This window comes from Prionailurus viverrinus, chromosome D2 (assembly GCF_022837055.1).
Source record: "Prionailurus viverrinus isolate Anna chromosome D2, UM_Priviv_1.0, whole genome shotgun sequence".
Taxonomy (NCBI): domain Eukaryota; kingdom Metazoa; phylum Chordata; class Mammalia; order Carnivora; family Felidae; genus Prionailurus; species Prionailurus viverrinus.
Window position 1 is genome coordinate 54,781,865 of NC_062571.1, and position 19,599 is coordinate 54,801,463.

The 19,599-nt window shown below is 41.2% G+C and overlaps 1 protein-coding gene across 11 annotated transcripts in view; it reads left to right on the forward strand.

Annotated features, from left to right (window-relative positions):
- Nucleotides 1–19,599, forward strand: part of PLCE1 (phospholipase C epsilon 1) — a 335,693-nt gene that overhangs the window by 247,181 nt on the left and 68,913 nt on the right. For 10 of the 11 annotated variants that reach the window (XR_007145212.1, XM_047824502.1, XM_047824504.1 and 7 more), the window contains exons 8-13: nt 1,440–2,115; nt 9,074–9,256; nt 11,208–11,325; nt 14,311–14,467; nt 17,047–17,169; nt 17,255–17,391. Coding sequence is in view for 10 of the 11 variants with exons in the window: in XM_047824502.1 (XP_047680458.1) it covers nt 1,440–2,115; nt 9,074–9,256; nt 11,208–11,325; nt 14,311–14,467; nt 17,047–17,169; nt 17,255–17,391 (1,394 nt within the window). In the remaining variant the exon portion in view is untranslated. The remainder of the gene's footprint in view (nt 1–1,439; nt 2,116–9,073; nt 9,257–11,207; nt 11,326–14,310; nt 14,468–17,046; nt 17,170–17,254; nt 17,392–19,599) is intronic. The other variant, XM_047824505.1, reaches the window with a different exon arrangement.

A 19,599-nucleotide genomic window follows, 5' to 3' on the forward strand; every position in this document is an offset into this window, starting at 1 on the left:
GAGCCAAAATCAAGAGTCAGCCACCTAACTGACCGAGCACCCAGGGGCCCAGAAACCTTGATCTTAATAACAATTCTTCATGCTTTGAAAAAAAAAGAACAAGTCTCTCTTGGGCACATTCCTACAAAGGTGACCCTATAGAAAGGAGGCAATAAGGTCTCCCTTGCCTTCCCCCTAGATCCTTCTGGCCCTAACAATCCAGATTCCCAACTCAGGGAAGACAACTTGGCTGAATTTTCCAAGCAGACAAGTCCTTTATCTGCACATGTATACATACATGAGCATACACACACACACACACACACACACACACACACACACACACACAATGAAAATCTAAGGTTGAGTCAAGGAGAACTGTTCTTGTTCATCTAGCCACCATGGCTATATTTTCCAAGTGTCTTTGAACTAATGGTATTTTATTTTTTAACAGAGACACTTCTCAGGCCAACGTAGTAAGTCTTGTTCTGCCTATTTTAGCCCCATTGTGTTCAGGTCACAACATTTGGTTCTGATCAAGTAGAAGGCAGTCAGACTTAGTGAGGAAGGTCCCAGGCTGACAAGTCAGAGCAGAATCCTGCCTTGGGTAGGCCTCTTCTGAGCTGGATGATCTGGAGGGAGTTATTCTACCCCTTTTGAGCCCAGCTTCCTCATAGGTTAAAAAGAAAAAAGAATCTTACATCACAAGTAGGTCAAATCAAGTGCAAAAATGTATATAACAGTGCACCTGGGTGGCTCAGTCGGTTGAGAGCCCGACTCTTAATTTCAGCTCATGCCATGATCCCAGGGTCATGGGATTAAGCCCTACATCAAGCTCCACACTGAGCATGGAGCCTGCTTAAGATTCTCTCTCTCTCTCCCTCTGCCCTTCACCACCCTCCCTCTCTCTCTCTCTCTCTCAAAAAAAAAAAGTATGTAATGTATTTAACAGTTCCTGACACAAGAGGGGAAACTAATACATAATGAAGATTGTTGATATTAAAAATACAAGAACATGGGGCGCCTGGGTGGCGCAGTCGGTTAAGCGTCCGACTTCAGCCAGGTCACGATCTCGCGGTCCGTGAGTTCGAGCCCTGCGTCTGGCTCAGAGCCTGGAGCCTGTTTCCGATTCTGTGTCTCCCTCTCTCTCTGCCCCTCCCTCATTCATGCTCTGTCTCTCTCTGTCCCAAAAAATAAATAAACGTTGAAAAAAAATTAAAAAAAAAATACAAGAACTTATAGTAGTTCCTTTCCTTATGCCTACAGTCAGACATACTGCTAAATACATGGTTTTAGAATACAGCTATAAAAAGTTTACTCTGACCTTTAGCATTTTATATTTCCTATGCTAATTTGAACTTACAGTGGAGTGAAAAATGATGTCCAGTGTCAGCGAAAGGCTTTGTGTTGTTCTCACTTCTGATTACAAGACAGATCAAATTTGTATCTTTTTCCATTAGGTTTATCATTGGAGACCTGTTGGATTCTGAAAATGACATCTTTGAGAAATCCAAAGAATGGGACGCTCACGGATCAGAAGAGCCACAGAAGGCCTTTGACCATGGGACAGAGCTAATCCCATGGTACGTGCTGTCCATCCGAGCCGATGTGCACCAGTTCCTGCTGCAGGGGGCCACTGTCATCCACTACGACCAGGACACGCACCTCTCTGCCCGATGCTTCCTCCAGCTTCAGCCTGACAACAGCACGTTGACCTGGACAAAGCCCACCACTGCTTCCCTGGCCAGTGCTAAAGTAAAACTCGGTGTGCTTAGTAACACGTCTGAGCCTGGCAAATTCCCGTTACTGGGCAATGCTGGACTAAGTGGCCTGGCAGAGGGGGTCTTGGATCTGTTCTCAGCAAAAGCTGTGTACATGGGACACCCTAGCATCGATATACACACTGTGTGTGTTCAGAACAAACTGGGTAGCATGTTTCTCTCAGAGACTGGCGTGACGCTGCTCTATGGGCTCCAGACCACGGACAATAGATTATTGCACTTTGTGGCACCCAGGCACACAGCTAAGATGCTCTTCAGTGGATTGCTGGAACTCACGAGAGCCGTGAGGAAGATGAGGAAGTTCCCTGACCAGAGACAGCAGTGGCTGCGGAAACAGTACGTCAGCCTCTATCAGGTAGGGGTGTAGCCGTCCCTCTCTCCTCACTCCCCTAATTCTCAAGTCGTTAATCTTGCAAAGCTACACTTGGACCACCAGAGTTCATTCTCACCCTCTGTCATTTACTACCTCAGTGATACAGGGCACCTTCGACTTTACCATTCTGTGCCTTGGTTTCTTATCTATAAAATGAGAATGATAACAATACCCATTGTTAGAGCGGCTGTGGGTTTTAACTGAGTTAATATGTGTCAAGTCGTTAATGCCAGTTCCTATGTATAAAGAATAGTGTGTGGCTTTTATTAGGTCCAGTTAACATTTTGTATGAAAATAGAGACTGCGGTCATTGTACTTCTCACAGCAAAGAAACCAGTTAATATAAGCATATTCGCTTACTCAAAGTTTCCATCGACAGCATTATGGTGTGAATGCTTTTATTATTAATTATGGACCAGCTGATACATTGGAAACCTTCACTTTGGAAATTGAAATCCTGCCCCATCACCTAATATGCTAGGTGACTCTCGGAGCATTAATTCACTGTGTCCTGCTGCCTCACTGTAGCACCTCTGAGCTTTAATGAAGTTCTTCCTCACCAGGTTTACAATGGCACAGCCCTGAGGAGGCAGTTTCTCACAGTCAGCTGCTTAAAGTGAGTGTGTTTCTCACTAACCCTAAAATTATCAGGTACTTAACACTCCAGCCAAGGGTGGCGGCAGCACTGGGCTGAGGTGTGAGAAGAGACGGGAAGGACCAGAATAGCCTACTCCTGGAAGACAGAGGGCAGATTGCTCGGGAAAACCCTGCCACAAGGGGACACAACACTATTGATGGCGTTTCCAAATGAGTTGTATCAAAGCATTCAGTTTTTCTTTGTTATGCTTTTCCATCTTTTTTGGCAAAAAAAAAAAAAATCTTTTTTTACTAGTGTCACAGAACAAATAGAACCATGGCTGAAATTACTCAAATGACTGATTTCATGTACTTTTCACAGTCCTAACATGTTTCTGACAAGTAGAGACATTTTCCCCTGGGCTGTTAGTAGAGATGCACATATATATGTGTGTATGTATGTGTATATATATAATGCTCCCTTTTTCTCCTTTACCCACATTCATGCAATACTGATGAGTGGAGATCATATCCTGAACAACTAATGGATTAATTGATTAATAAGCATATAGGCCTATGTACATGATTATGCTAATACTGCACAGCACAAAGCCTATTTCAGTTAATTCATCTTAAAGTGGAAACCAAGATACCTGCTTCCTGTCCACTCCACAGGGAGAGTCCAGTGCAGTCAACTGCTTAGAAAAAAAGAAGTCTTCAGGGGCTATTGTAAATGTTGATTTCTTTCCAATTTTTTTTTTTTTTTAGCATTTACTTATTACTGAGAGAGAGAGAGAGAAAGAGACAGAGCATGAGCATGGGAGGGGCAGAGAGGGGGGAGACACAGAATCCGAAGCAGGCTCCAGACTCTGAACTGTCAGCACAGAGCCTGACGCAGGGCTTGAACTCACAGACTGTGAGATCATGACCTGAGCTGAAGTCGGACGCTTAACCGACTGAGCCACCCAGGCGCCCCAGGTAAAATGTTGATTTTTAATTATAATCATTCCTCAGCTTTCCACAGTCACGCAAATCCATTCAACCTGGACACAAACCAAAGTCTCTGAGCTCAGTTACACTCACTGTCACAAAGTGGCTGGCGATGTGGTTTATTTGCTCCATTTGTTTCCTTTCCCATCTTCCAGCAGAAAGTAGCTGAATGAACACTTAGGGTGTACTTGGTCTCTCATTCACCCTGGCAGCCTTCAGTTTTTGCTGAAGAAGGCACCAGCTGAGACCAGAAACAGCAGAAGAGGTAAGAGGCACGGCTGGAGCAGAGACAGGAAGTGACCTGGAGCCAACTCAGCCCTTCCCAGTTGGCACACACAGCAGCACCCCTCCCTTCCCTGCAGCCCCCACTCCTCCACCACTGCATGGGAACAAGCCGTTATGGTGTAATGGCACAACAGCTCCATCTACTTCAGTCACTTCTGAAAACAGGTGATGGTCTGCCTCAAAACATTGTTCTGCATGAGCCGCCCAGGAAGACAAGGCAACATTTCTCAGAAACAGACACTCAGGATTTTTGTTACGTGAAACAAACTCAGCGACTGATTATTTTCCCATCTCCCAAATTGTCTCAGAGAACATCAAAAAGATCCAAGTTGGTATTTTAAGAACAAAAGGTCAAATAGGCATCGTGTTAAATGTCCCTCTTGGTGATTTATAATACCTCTTAGCACACTTAAGGCTCTTGAGAAGTCCTAAGGTACAAAAGAAATGGGTTTAAATGTACCTGTAAGTTAAAGAAATTTATGAACAGTCTCGGGTTCTTCCAAACTTCTATTAACAGCCCTGTAAGAGTACTTCTTTCTCCCCAGTTTGGAAAGGGCTTATGTAGAATGTAATTTTCATGACATCAGAGTCTTCTTGTGTGATGAGTGTGTGAAGCTTCTTTCAAATAGAAGTAGTTTAGTACTAGTAAATGCATTTGATCAAATGGAAATACTTACAAGAGATAAAGGGAAAAAAAGAAGAAATAGTAACCTTTATAATATAGCCTAGGAATACAGGAAAATAAAAGAAAGCAAGCTGCGAGAGATTTGATGTGAGGTGTAGGAGAAAGACTGGTGTCATGAGTTTTGGCTTGAGGTTACGCAGGCAGAGCTGAGAACCCATAATCCTGGGTATTTGGGAAGATCTCTGGGAAGCTGAGAAGGTCAAAACAGGGGTATCAGGTACAATTTGGTTGTAAGCAACAGAAACAGATTCTTGCTATCTTCTGGGGTGGGGGGGGAGGATTTATTCAAAGGATTAGATACATTTAACAGTACTTAAAATATCATATACAAAGATAATGCCAAGAGGCAAAAGTGCATGTATAATTTTTAAGGAATCAGCTTCCTAATCCTAATATCCACATGAACTTCTTTTATTTTCCTGTATCCCTAAGGCTTCATTACAAGTATCACAATTTCTTGTCTTTTGCTTTACCTCCTGTTACAATTTTCATTAGATCAATTTACATTTACTAGTATTAGAATACTCGTATTTGAAAGTAACTTTTTTCTAAAACTGAGAATGTATCTTCACTCACAATAGCTCTTCTTCCAAATTAAAAAGAGAAGGTACATCCTTCACCCATCCCAATCAAGTTTTTGTTTGTACAAAATAAAAGAAAGAGTCAAACTATATTTTGCTTCCCAGAAAGTCTCCTTTAAAGATTAAACAAAGGCATCTGCCTTTTCCAGGCCTAAAATATTTCTATTAAGGGTAAAGCTTGACCCATGTTAGGATGTTCTGAATTTAGAAATACCAACGCATTGGAGGCTGATTCTTTTATACGTACATGGTATGGGTCTATTAATTTTTTTTTTATTAAAGATTTTCTTTTTTTAGAGCAGTGCTAAGTTTACAATAAAATTGAGAGGAATGTACAGAGATTTCCCATAAACCTCCTGCCCCCCACCCATGTCCCATTGTCAACATCACTCACCAGAATGGTACATTTTTTTACAAAGGATGAATCTGCATTGATATATCATAATCATCCCAAGTCCACAGTTTACCTTAGAGTTCATTGTTTAGGTTTGTACAACTATGTAATGGCATATATTCATAATCATAATATCACATGGAGTATTTTAACTACCCTAAAAATTCTCTGTGCTCTACCTGTTCATCTCTTCCTCCCACCCTACCTCATCCTCCCCCCTGCCCCTGCAACCGCTTATCTTTTTATTGTCTCCATAGTTTTGCCTCTTCTAGAACATCGTATAGTTGGACTCATACAATATGTAACCTTCTCAGGTTGGCTCCTTTCACTTAGTAATATTCATTTAAGATTCTTGCATGTCAGGGCGCCCAGGGGGCTCAGTCGGTTAAGCGTCCAACTCTTGATTTCGCTCAGGCCATTATCTCACAGTTTCACGAGTTTGAGCCCATGTTAGTCTCTGTGCTGACCCTGCAGAGTCTGCTTGGGATTCTCTCTCTCTCTCTCTCTCTCTCTCTCTCCCCCTCCCCTGCTAGCACACTCTTTCTCAAAATAAACAAACTTTCAAAAAAATTATTAAAATAAGAGGATTCTTGCATGTCTTCCCATGCTCATTTCTTTTTATTGCTGAATAATACTCCAGTGTGTGGATGTACCATAGTTTATTTATCCATTTACCTACTGAAGGACATCTTGGTTGCTTCCAAGTTGTGGCAATTATGAGTAAAGGTAGCTGCTGTAAATATTCATGTTCAGGTTTCTGTGTGGACTGAAGTTTTCAACTGTTTTGGGTCAATACCAAGGAGCGTGATTGCTGGAACGTATCTTAAGAGAATGTTTACTTTTGTAAGGTGCTGCTGCACTGCCTTCCGAAGTGACTATGCCATGTTGCATTCTCAGTAGAATGAATTCTTGTTCCTGTTACTCCACATCTCCATCAGCATTTGGTGTGGTCAGTGTTCGGGAGTTTGGCCAGGTGTGGAGTGGTGTCTCATTTTAATTTGCAGTTTCCTGATGATACATGATGTGGAATATCTTTTCATGTGTTTATTTGCCATCTTTCTCTCTTCTTTGGTGAGGTGTCTGTTGAGGTCTTTGGACTATTTTTTCATTGGGTTATTTGTTTTCTTATTGTTGAGTTTTAAGTTCTCACTGTGTATTTGGGATAGCCATTTTTTTAAGTTTATTTATTTATTTTGAGAGTGAGAGAGAGAGAGCACAAGTGGGGAGGAACAAAGAGGAAGAGAGAGAGAATCTCAGGCAGGTTCCACATTGTCAGCACAGAGCCTGATGCGGGGCTCGAACCAACAAACCATGAGATCATGACCTGAGCCAAAATCAAGAGTCAGACGCTTAACCGACTGAGCCACCCAGTCTCCCCTGGATAACCATTCTTTATCAGATGTTTCTTTTGCAAACATTTTCTCCCAATCTGTGACTTGTCTTCTAATTCTCTTGACAATGTCTTTCCCAGGGCAGAAGTTTTACATTTTAAGGAAGGAGTCTATTAAATTTTTAAAGATGTGTTAGTTAAAACCCATAAATAAAAAGATAAAACTTCTACAAAGGATTAGGTAGTTAATTCAATAACGTAGGTAAAATTTATTTATGAAATTGTGTCATGAAATGTTTATTCCACTTTGAAGTTAATTGTAGTGGCTTATTCACAGGGACTATCTTGAGCAGGACTGCAACAAGAAACAATGATCTCCAGCCATTTTCATTCTCAGTATCACTGTATTCAAGATTCATTGTCCAGGGAGGGAGATTCTGATTGGCTTATTTGGATCTTATGCCAACCATTGGTCAAGGGAGGATGTTTCACCTTTTCATAGATTCAAGACTGTATCCAGAGGAAAAGAGATAAAGTAAAACTGGGGTATGGTCAGAGAAAAGAGAAATGATTAATGGACAGGCATAAATCCCAGATATCCACCATGAGAGATCACCAAAAGATATCCCACGTTAAAGCATTCAAGTTACTCAGCATCCTGGGATCCATAACAGGATGCAGGAAGTGGGAGGTCACAACTCAAGTCATAAAATCAAATAGTTATTGAATGTTAGGGTAAAGGAGCAAGCACACACACAAAGACTTTGTTATTTACATAGTGTCTACAACAAAGCAAAATGTATTCACAAGAACTTCTTTAGAATTGCAAAGGAGGGCTGGCCTTAAAAGTTTGTGGAAAGTAAAAACAGTATATGGAAATTAATTCTGAAATGTCCATTTTATACAACCTGTGAAATATCATCCATATTGTCTTTAATTCATATGTGACTTTTTGTAGTTTTATTCACTGAGCCTCCTTACTTACAGAGAGAATTGTTAACCATTATTTAGTTAATTAATCTCTGCTGCTACTCAGCTCATTTGCATGGTGTTATCTTATGAGAAGGAGCTATTGCAAAGCATTGCATGCCCCTTAAGTATCTTTTCACTTCTCGTAGCATCATAATATGTGTGATGTAGAGTCCCCTGGGCTCTCTAGTCTTGGGTATCAGTCACTCAAGAGGACAGCAGCCCAATTATTTTATTTATTTATTTATATTTATTTTACTGAAGTATAATAATTGATACATGATGTTACATTACTTTCAGGTGTGCACCAACTATTTAATAATATATTTTGTCTGTGGTTATCTCCCCAGAGCCCTCCAAAGTAAATTTCACATATGCCACATACTCTATATTTCAAATCAAACTGTCCCAACCATCAAACTAGAAAAAATAAAACCTGGAATGATGCAATACAAATAGAACTTGGTTTTATTTAAGTAGATTCACACACACACACACACACACACACACACACACACACCTCTTAAGTCCTCCAGAGCCCTAAAATGCAAAATGCATCTTCGTGAATGTTCCTACATTCTGGAATGTAACCTCTGAAACTGGGAAGGAAAAGTTTTTTTTTTTTTTTTTTTTTTAAATTTTTTTTTTCAACATTTATTTACTTTTGGGACAGAGAGAGACAGAGCATGAACGGGGGAGGGGCAGAGAGAGAGGGAGACACAGAATCGGAAACAGGCTCCAGGCTCTGAGCCATCAGCCCAGAGCCCGATGCGGGGCTCGAACTCACGGACCGCGAGATCGTGACCTGGCTGAAGTCGGACGCTCAACCGACTGCGCCACCCAGGCGCCCCAGGAAAAGTTTTTTTAATCCGACTTGAATGTGGCCCCCTTGAAGCACATCACTTACTGGAACTCAGCAGGGATGTGACCAGGACAACAGAGGATATAATGAAATTCCCAACAGACAGTCCTGATGGTTAGAAAACAGAACCACTTGGGTGGCCAGATCACTAGTCTTCAGTGACTGCCTGTGCTCCTCCACCTCTGGGAATTTACTAGAAGCCATTCATATATATACTTCCCCATTGCTTGCTGTTCCTTTAAGTGTTCAGAATGTGATTCTTTTACAGGAAGATGGACGGTACGAAGGCCCAACTTTGGCTCACGCCGTGGAGTTGTTTGGTGGCAGGCGGTGGAGTACACGAAACCCCAGCCCCGGGACATCAGCAAAGAGTGCCGAGAAGCCCAATGTGCAGAGAAACAACACCTTGGGCATAAGCACTACCAAGAAAAAGAAGAAAATCCTTATAAGGGTAGAGTGTTACTTGTTTATCAAGCACCAAACCCAATCATCCAGCACCATTTATGGTCTATGTCGCCAGAAACTACCTTAGATCATTTGGGTTGGGGACAAGATGCTCAGGGCTTACTGAGCATCTCCTGATGCCAGTCCCCTTGTTAAGAATGGAGTCAGCACCAGGAAAAAGTCAGGGGCCACAAACAATGAGTATTCAGTAAGAGTCATTATCAAGCTATCCACAAAGTGCTCTGGGAGGAGACAGAAGGAAGATTTAGGGCTAGGACGCAGGCAGAACAGGCTTCGTAGGGAAGCGGACAGATGGGTCATGAAGGGTGTATAGGATTTGTTAGACAACACGGGGGAAAGCATTTCTGGCAGAGGAGGCAGCAGGGAGGCATGAAAAGACTTGGCTTGTTCAGGGAAGCACATGTAGTTCCAGGTTCCTGCTCCAAGCTGGAACACAGGCTCTGTGGTGGGTAAGCAAAGGCTAAAAAGACCAGGGATCAGGTTATGAAGGTCTTACAAGGCCAAAATGCTAAATGTAGAAACTAACTTAATTGTCAAGAGAAGCAATTTGAATGTCCATCCATGAATGAAAAGGTGATGTATACATATAATGGAATGGTGTTCAGGCTTTCAAAAAAAGAAGGAAATCCTGTCATACTACAGTGTAGCTGAACCTTGACTACATTATCCTAAGTGAAATAAGCCAGTCGCAAAAGGACAAATGCTGCATGATTCCACTTCTATGAGGTACCTAGAGTAGTCAAACTCTTAGAAACAGAAAGTAGAATGGTGGTTGCCAGGGGACAGGGACGGGGAGGGGGGTGCTATAGGGGGAGTTCTTTTTGATTGCATATAGAGTTTCAGTTTTGTAGGAGGAAAAAGTTCTAGAGATCTGTTGCACAACAAGGCACGTAGAGTTAACACTACTGTAGACTTAAAAGTGGTTAAGATGGTAGGCTTTACGGGGGCACCTGGGTGACTCAGCCAGTTAAGTGTCTGACTCTTGATCTTGGCTCAGGTCATGATCTCATGGTTCGTGGATTTGAGCCCCATATCAGGTTCTACACTGATGGTGCCGAGCCTGTTTGGGATTCTCTGTCTCTCCCTCTCTACCCCTCCCCTGAACTCTCTCTCTCTATCTCTCTCTCTCTCTGAAAATAAATAAATAGACCTTAAAAAAAAAGAAGAAGAAGGGGGCACCTGGGTGGCTCAGTTGAGTGTCCAACTTCGGCTCAAGTCATGATCTCGTAGTTGACGAGTTCGAGCCCCACGTCAAGCTCTGTGCTGACAGCTCAGAGCCTGGAGCCTGCTTCACATTCTGTGTCTCCCTCTCTCTCTGCCACTCCCTCATTCATGCTCTGTCTCTCTGTCTCAAAAATAAATAAACATTTAAAAAATTTTTTAAAAAAGAAGTATTGGTCTTATAAATTTGATATACAGCCATGACTATCAGAAAGGAACAAATCTTCAGATTCCCCAAAAGCTTTAAAAAAAAAAAGTTGGTAGGCTTTATGGTTTTTACCATGGCAGAAAATATTTGGTTAGTTACCACTATATATTATATATTATACTATATATATGTTATCACTATAACACAATAGTATATTTTCTCCATGGTTATCTAGAAAAAGTCCCACTCTTTGCATATTAGAGGCTGTTGATGCCTAAGCTGAGCTTTGTCTGCTTCATAATTTGGTCTCTGTGGTTCCAGGGGTCCTTTGCCTGCTCTTATCAGCCCTCCCTGTGCCCTCCCCCTCCACCTCCGAGTGCTGCTATATAGCAAAAACAAGTGGGATAGTGTAATGTGAGAATACTTGGTCAGCCTTCACAGGGGTCTATACTGGTTTGGGGCCAGGGATATTGAAGGCAGTCAGAAAATAGGGACGCACCTGAGCTAAAGCAGTGCCAGGAGGGAGAGAAACACAGAATGAGAGGTGTCGACACGTGTGTGTTCCCAGGGTGAGAGCGGAGAGGCAGCCGACGATGAGATGGCCACCCGAAAAGCCAAAATGCACAGAGAGTGTCGCAGCCGGAGTGGTTCTGACCCTCAAGACATGAATGAACAAGAAGAATCAGGTAAAGCCACATATTGACATTAGAGATGTTTTATTTTACAGGGAAAAATATGCATTTGGTTTTCAATTATGATTTAAGTCTTGTGTGCATTCTTTTTTTTTTTTTAATTTTTTTTTTTTTTTTTTTTTTTTTTTCAACGTTTATTTTTATTTTTGGGACAGAGAGAGACAGAGCATGAACGGGGGAGGGGCAGAGAGAGAGGGAGACACAGAATCGGAAACAGGCTCCAGGCTCTGAGCCATCAGCCCAGAGCCCGACGCGGGGCTCGAACTCGCAGACCGCGAGATCGTGACCTGGCCGAAGTCGGACGCTTAACCGACTGCGCCACCCAGGCGCCCCAAGTCTTGTGTGCATTCTTAACAAAACTCTTTATCTTGTTAAATATACTTACCTTTGTATTTAACTAGATGATGGAACCCAAGGGGTATTTCGGCAAGTACAGTGTACTTCAAAGAAGATTATCATTAATTAACTAGGCCTTATAGACAGGGGATGTGAGATATATAAAATACAAGGTGGAGGATTAGACCAGTGATTCTCAACCGTGACTGAGATTTTTTTTTTTTAACATCTGGGGGCAAACCACTAAATACCTAGGAATAAATCTAACCAAAGAAGTGAAAAATCTATACACTGAAAAGAAAGCTTATGAAAGAAATTGGAGACACACACACACACACACAAATGGAAAAACAGTTCATGCTCATGGATTGAAAGAACAAATACTATTAAGATGTCGATACTACCCAAAGCAATCTACACATTCAGTGCAATCCCTATCAAAATAACACGAGCATTCTTCACAGAGCTAGAACAAACAATCCTAAAATTTGTGTGGAACCAGAAAAGACCCTGAATAGCCATAGCAATCCTGAAAAAGAAAACTAAGCTGGAGGCATCACAATCCCAGACTTCAAGCTATATTACAAAGCTGTAATCATCAAGACAGTATGGTACCGGCACAAAAAAAGACACTCAGATCAATGGAACAGAATAGAGAACCCAGAAATGGACCCACAAACATATGGTCAACTAACCTTTGACAAAGCAGAAAAGAACATCCAAAGGAAAAAAGACAGTCTCTTTAGTATGGTGCTGGGAAAACTGGACAGTGACATGCAGGAAAATGAACCTGCACCACTTTCTTACACCATACACAAAAAGAAACTCAAAATGGATGAAAGACCTAAACGTGAGACAGGAAACCATCAAAATCCCAGAGGAGAAACAGGCAACAACCTCTTTGACCTCAGCTGCAGCAACTTCTTACTTGATGTGTCTCTGGAGGCAAAGGAAACACAAGCAAAAATAAAATATTGGGACCTCATCAAGACAAAGGCTTCTGCACAGCAGAGGAAATAATCAGTAAAACTAAAAGGCAACTGACCAAATGGGAGAATATATTTGCAAATGACATAGCAGATAAGGGGTTAGTATCCAAAATCTATAAAGAACTTATCAAACTCAACACCCCAAAAACAAATAATCCAGTGAAGAAATGGGCAAAAGACATAAATAGACACTTTTCCAAAGAAGACATCCAGATGGATATGAAAAAATGCTCAACAACACTCATCACCAGGGAAATGCAAATCAAAACCACAATGAGATACCACCTCACACCAGTCAGAATGGCTAAAATTAACTCAGGTAACGACAGATGTTGGCGAGGATGCAGAGAAAGAGGAACCCTTTTGCACTGCTGGTGGGAATGCAAACTGGTGCAGCCACTCTGCAAAACAATATGGAGGTTCCTCAAAAAATTAAAAATAGAACTACCCTACAACCCAGCAATTGCACTATTAGGTATTTATCCAAAGGATACAGGTGTGCTGTTTTGAAGGGACACATGCACCCCAATGTTTATAATGCACTATTGATAATAGCCAACGTATGGAAAGAGCTTAAATGTCTATCAACTGATGAATGGATAAACAAGATGTGGTATATATACACAATGGAATAGTGCTCGGCAATCAGAAAGAATGAAATCGTGCCATTGCAACAACATGAATGGAACTAGAGTGTATTATGCTAAGTGAAATAATTCAGTCAGAGAAAGACAAATATCATACGATTTCACTCACATGTGGAATTTAAGAAATAGAACAGATGAACATAGGGGAAGGGAAGGAAAAATAAGATAGAAACAGAGAGGTAGGCAAACCATAAGAGACTCTTAAATACAGAGAACAAACCGAGGGTTGCTGGAGGGGTGTTGGTGGGGGAATGGGCTAAATGGGTGAGAGACATTAATGAGGACACTTGTTAGGGTGAGCACTGGGTGTTATATGTAAGTGATGAATCACTAAATTATATTACTGAAATCATTATTACACTACATGTTAACTAACTTGGATTTAAATTTTAAAAAATAATATAAATAAAATAAATAAGTAAATAAATAAATAAATAAATAAATAAATAAATAAATAAATAAATATCTGGGGGTGCCTGGGTGGCTCAGTCAAGCATCTGACTTCAGCTCAGGTCATGATCTCACCATGTGTGGGTTCAAACCCCACCTTGGGCTCTGTGCTTATAGCTCAGAGCCTGGAGCCTGTTTTGGATTCTGTGTCTCCCTCTCTCTGCCCCTCCCCTGCTCTGTCTCTGTCTCTCAAAAATAAATAAACATTAAAAGGAAATAAATAAATGAATAAATAAATAAATAAATAAATAAATAAATAAATAAATAAAATATCTGGATGCCCCTGGCCACAGCCCAGCCAAACTGATTCCAGCACCCTCTGGCTGGGACCCTAACATCTCTATATTTTTAAGTTCCCCAAATGATTCTAATACGCAGCCAAGGTTGAGAACCCACCACGTTAGTCCATTCATCAGAATATTTTGATGTTTCTTGTATAGAGATTGCCTGCATAAATTGATTCGCTCAGACATTCAGAAGCATCTTTGGATTTTCTTTGATCTCTAGGGAAAGGATAACTGGTGTCATTGTCTCGTTTCTGTCTTTCTCTCTCACAGAGGCAAATGCCATCATGAGCCCTCCTAACACTCTGCCTTCCAGAAGAGCCCACTCTTTGACCACTGCTGGGTCCCCTAACTTGTCTGCCGGGACATCATCTCCCAACAGGCCAGTGTCTTCCCCTGTGCTGTCTTCTTCAAACAAGAGCCCGTCCAGGTGGGGCCTTAACATGATAAAACAGAAGGACCCTTCATATCATTCAAGTTATGTCAAAGGGCATCTTCCAGTGCTCTGTGGAAAGCCTCTCTCTAATTTTGAGTTAACGATTACATTGAAAACTGAAAAACCCACAATTTTTAAATACTTCCAATTTCCCTGATTTTGCATTCCTACCTTCTCATATTACTATAATTACTCCTAATTATTAGACTAATCCTTCAAAGGTCATACCACTAACAAAACCTGATCTCTGATTTTCTAAAGTTGCTTTGTCGAATATGGTAGCCACTGGCCATGGTGGGGTGGGGGCTGGGGGATAATAATAGCTATTTAAATTCAATTTTAAATATATTAAAATTAAATAAAATTTAAAATTCAGTTCCTCAGTCACACTATGCACATTAAAAGTGTTCCATAGCTACAAGTGGCCAGTGACTACAATACTGAACAGTGCAGATATAGAACACTTGTTTCATTGCCAAAACTTCTATTGGATAGCACTATTCTGAGGAATAAATTAAGTTTTAATAGAAGCTACTTTACCCTTTGCTGATAGATGAAATATATTTTATACCATCTCATACATAAGATACATGTCTGTAGAAATGAATGTATTAGAGTAAATTGGGTATGCTAGGTGTAATTCTAAAGCTGGTATTATAGTAAATTACTTATAAAGTCCATGTAAATTACAGATTTGAAACATCTACCCTCTCAGAAGAAATAATATTAACATGAAAGCTTTCCAAAGGAATTAGAATGCCACACCATCTCCCTCGACCCCTCAAAAAGTTTAAGAAATTCAGAGGTTCAGACAGAACCAAGATAAAATAGGCACTCTTTACTTTATCAGAGGGATTGGGTGAGGAAATGGAGCTGTGTAGACACTGGCTTTGGAAACATTATACACACACACTTTCTCTCTTTCTGACGCTCTCAAGAAAGTTAGCTACTGATAAGAACCCTACATGTAGTAAATCATCTTTTAAAGGGAAGCATTCTTTTACAATGTGAATAATGAACATAATTTATGCCTTATACATTCAGATTTCTATGCTCGGTGAAACTGGGTCAAAGGTACATGGGAATTCTTTGTACCTACCCTCTTGCAACTTTTCTGTCAGCCTAGGTTTGTAACAAAATTAAGAGCTACAAAGAATCAAAATTCTGTACGTGCTATTTCAGCCTGTACAGTATCCTGGGTGAATAAGAGAGCCAGAGAACTTAGATTGAGTGGCTTCTCCTTTATTTCAATCACTCGGGAGCAGGAAAGGGAAGGCCAGAGTAAGGGAGGAAAATCTTTCCAAAGAGGTAGAACTAATATGCTAGATGCAAGATCACAGAGCCCTCCCACAAGAAGACAGGAGTCAGTGCCCACCGAGTAAACTACAACAGAAAGAAAAGAGAAGGCAAGGAAGAAAAATCACCCCGAATGCTGTTCAAGGAGAAGGCAAGGCTGGGCCTTAGAAAGGGAGACAGTGGACAGAGTTTCCTAAAGGTTCCTGCAGACAGTGGCAAATGATAAGCCACCTTATCCAACCTTTTTCATCTTCCTGAACCTCCACCCTCTTGTTTCCAACACCACGGGGGATCAACAACCTATGCCTACAAAGGACTGTAAACCCATCCTTTTGTAATTTTCGTCCATGTATAGAGGTGACCTTCAGATGTCAACGCAAAATAATTTTCCATGAACAAACACTGTTAGCAAGATTGAGGATAAACTGGCTATTCGTTACAATCTTCTCTGTACTTACATATTTGAAACATTTCAAAAAGTCAAAACAATAAAATAAAGCACAAAAAACAAAAATGAAAAAAAGGAAGATCCTGTTTATTTATTTGACTAAAAACCAGCCAAAATATTTCTTAAATTATCTTGTCAGGGAACCAGTATAGAAAATAAAAATGTTGTGAAACAGCTAGAGTGAGGTTTTGACCGAGTGACTGGTATTTTTATATCGAATATACAGCCTTGGCAGGTGCAGATATATTCTAGGCAGAGTTGGCTTCTTTCCATTCTTAATATTTTTGTGACTCACATTTTCCATTAACATTAACAAGTCCTTCCTTGTTTTCATCTAATAACTGGTGAAGAAAGGAAAAAGAGAAGACATTGATACAGACTTTCTTCTCTAATGTGTTTCTATAATTTAGAATATAGGAAAGAACATGCATAATTTCCCATAGGTTATACTTGAGTAATTTGGAAAAATTACTCAATTTTTGGAAAAAATTGAGCACTTTTGGGAAAAAAAAATAATACTTCAGAAACATTGAATTTAAGTCCCCCCCCCCCCATTGACCTGTGATTCTAAAGAACTGTGTTAGTTAGTAGAGGAACATTACCCTTAGCCTCGTGGCCCTATTGAGTAGGCTGTGAACATGACACGGTTTCACTGAATGAGGTGTTTGCTCTGACACACTATAGATTAGTTTTGAGAGAAGTGAAAAGAGGGTCTGGAAAACAGCCTCAATCCTGAACGGCCTGCGGTCCAGGTCTTTGCTCATGCGCCATCAGAGGACGTCCCTGGGGCACAGTGGCCATGCCTGTTAAGGCCATGTCTTTGTTGCAGTGCTTGGAGCAGCAGCAGCTGGCACGGGCGGATCAAAGGCGGAATGAAAGGTTTCCAGAGCTTCATGGTTTCAGACAGTAACATGAGCTTTGTTGAATTCGTTGAGCTGTTCAAATCATTCAGGTACGGCATGCTGTCTTCCTGCCCTTCCTCAGCCCCCCATCTTTGTAACAATACTAAACGTGAGTGTTTTCCACTCCCCGTCCAGCGTGAGGAGCCGCAAGGACCTGAAGGACCTCTTCGACGTCTACGCCGTGCCCTGCAACCGAGCAGGCTCTGAGTCGGTGCCACTCTACACCAACCTAACAATTGACGAAAACACCAGCGATCTTCAGCCTGACCTAGGTTTGTGGAACGGTTTTATATTTCCCGTTGAGGCCTTTCTATCTAAAAACGAAGATGAGAGGTCCAGTCACATGAACCCTCGGCCCGTTCCACATGGCGTGCTGTTCCCTGCGGCGTGATGAAACGCTTTGAGGATTGTTTCAAGGTGTCTGGGGGGGGGATAGGTGCTACCGGCATTTTCAGCAAGGAAATGCATCATGGTCTGAGTCTGTTTATGCATTCCAGGATATTTAATCAATAGAGTCTTCCAGTCATTCTGACAACGGAAAACCCTCTCCCACCTGTGTCCAACGTCCACTAAGTGTGTGGTGCACCACCCATATCCTCCCTGCCTGCAGGCCGACGGTGCTCAACCCCAGGGTGAGGGTGTCTGTCCGTTGACAAGAGGAGTCTTTAGTGACCCAAGAAGAGCACTCCTGCTGAACATCCAGGGCACTTGTCCTAGTGGGTAAACCAAGATGTCTGCCTCCTCTGTCCCACTCACCACTACCACCGTCACCAACCACATCAAAAACCCTATTCTGTCATCACCACTGATGCATTGTCAGCCTACTATTTTTCTCTTCTGTTCTTGCTGACAACTAGAAACACAAAAAAGCAGAAATAAGAGAAACTGCCCTCTTTCAGTTGCTTTCTTATTACTTAAAAACTTACATTGTCCTCAGCTAAGAAAATTCACCTTTTCTACTTTAGTCATAAAATGTGCATAACTATGGATTAGTCAAGTAGTTGTACCTGTTAAAAAAAAATATTTTAAAAAAATTTGTTTATGTTTATTTATTTTTGAGAGACAGAGACAGAGTGTGAGCAGGGGAGGGGCAGAGAGAGAGAGAGAGACACAGAATCCGAAGCAGGCTCCAGGCTCTGAGCTGTCAGCACAAAGCTCAATGCGGGGCTCAAACTCACGAGCCGTGAGATAATGACCTCAGCCAAAGTCAGACGCTTAACCGACTAAGTCACGCAGGCGCCCAAAAATTAACAGACATTATTTTTTAGAGCAGTTTTAGGCTTACAGAAAAATGATTGTAAAGTACAGAGAGTTCCTGTATACAGTTCACCCTGGAGCAAAGCAAGGGTTAGGGATGCGGATCCCCCATGCAGTCAGAAATCCAAAGGGTTAACCTTTGTCTCCCCCAAACTTAACTACTAATAGCCTGCTCTTGACCAAAAGCCTTAATGATAGCAATAACAGTTGATTAATCCATATTTTGTATGTGTATCATGTGTTATATTCTTATAATAAAGTAAGCTAAAGAAAAGACATTATTATTAAGAAAATTATAAGGAAGAGAAAATACATTTACAGTATTATACTGTGTTTATCGAAAAGCTCTGCATACACGTGGACCCACATAGTCAAACCCATGTTGTTTAAGGGTCAACCATACTCTCCCCTCCCCAACATACACTGTTTTTCCTATTATTAATATCTTGTATTAGTGTGGTATGTGACAGTTGAGCTGATATTGACATGGTATTAACGAATGAAGTCCACAGTTGAGTGTTCACTGTGTGGTACATGCTATGGGCTTTGACAGAAGTATAAGCACATGGATCTACCATTACAGTATCATACGCAATACTTTCAATGTCTTAAAAATCCCCTGTTCCCCACCTTTTCATTCGTCCCACCTTCCCTCTGAACCCCTTTTTACTGTCTCCATAGTTCTTTCTTTTCCAGAATGTTATATAGGTGGAATCATACAGTTTGTATGTGGTCTTTTCAGATTGGCTTCTTTCTCTTAGCAGTATGTATTTAAGGTTCCCCGATGTTTTTTCACAGCTCAATAGCTCATTTCTTTTTGTCACTGAATAATACTCCACTGCATGGGTGTACCACTGTTTATCCATTCACCTTTTGAGGGACATCTTGGTTGCTTCAAGGTTTTAGCAATTATGAATGAAGCTACTATAAATATCTGTGTGCATGTTTTTGTGTGGACATAAGTTTTCGACTCCTTTGGGGAAAAGCCTGGGAACGCAGTTGCTAAATCGTATGGGTAAGCCTGTGTTTAGGAACTGCCAGCTTCTCTTCCAAAGTGGCAAGAATTAAATAAAATAACTGGCCATCAATGTGGTGCCAATGTGGAACATTGCTGGTCAAAAGGTAAAATGGCACAGCCACTTTGGAAAAGAGTTTGGCAGTTTCTTACAAAACTTAACATACTCTTAGCATACAATCAGTTTCATTGATCAGTTTCAATTCCA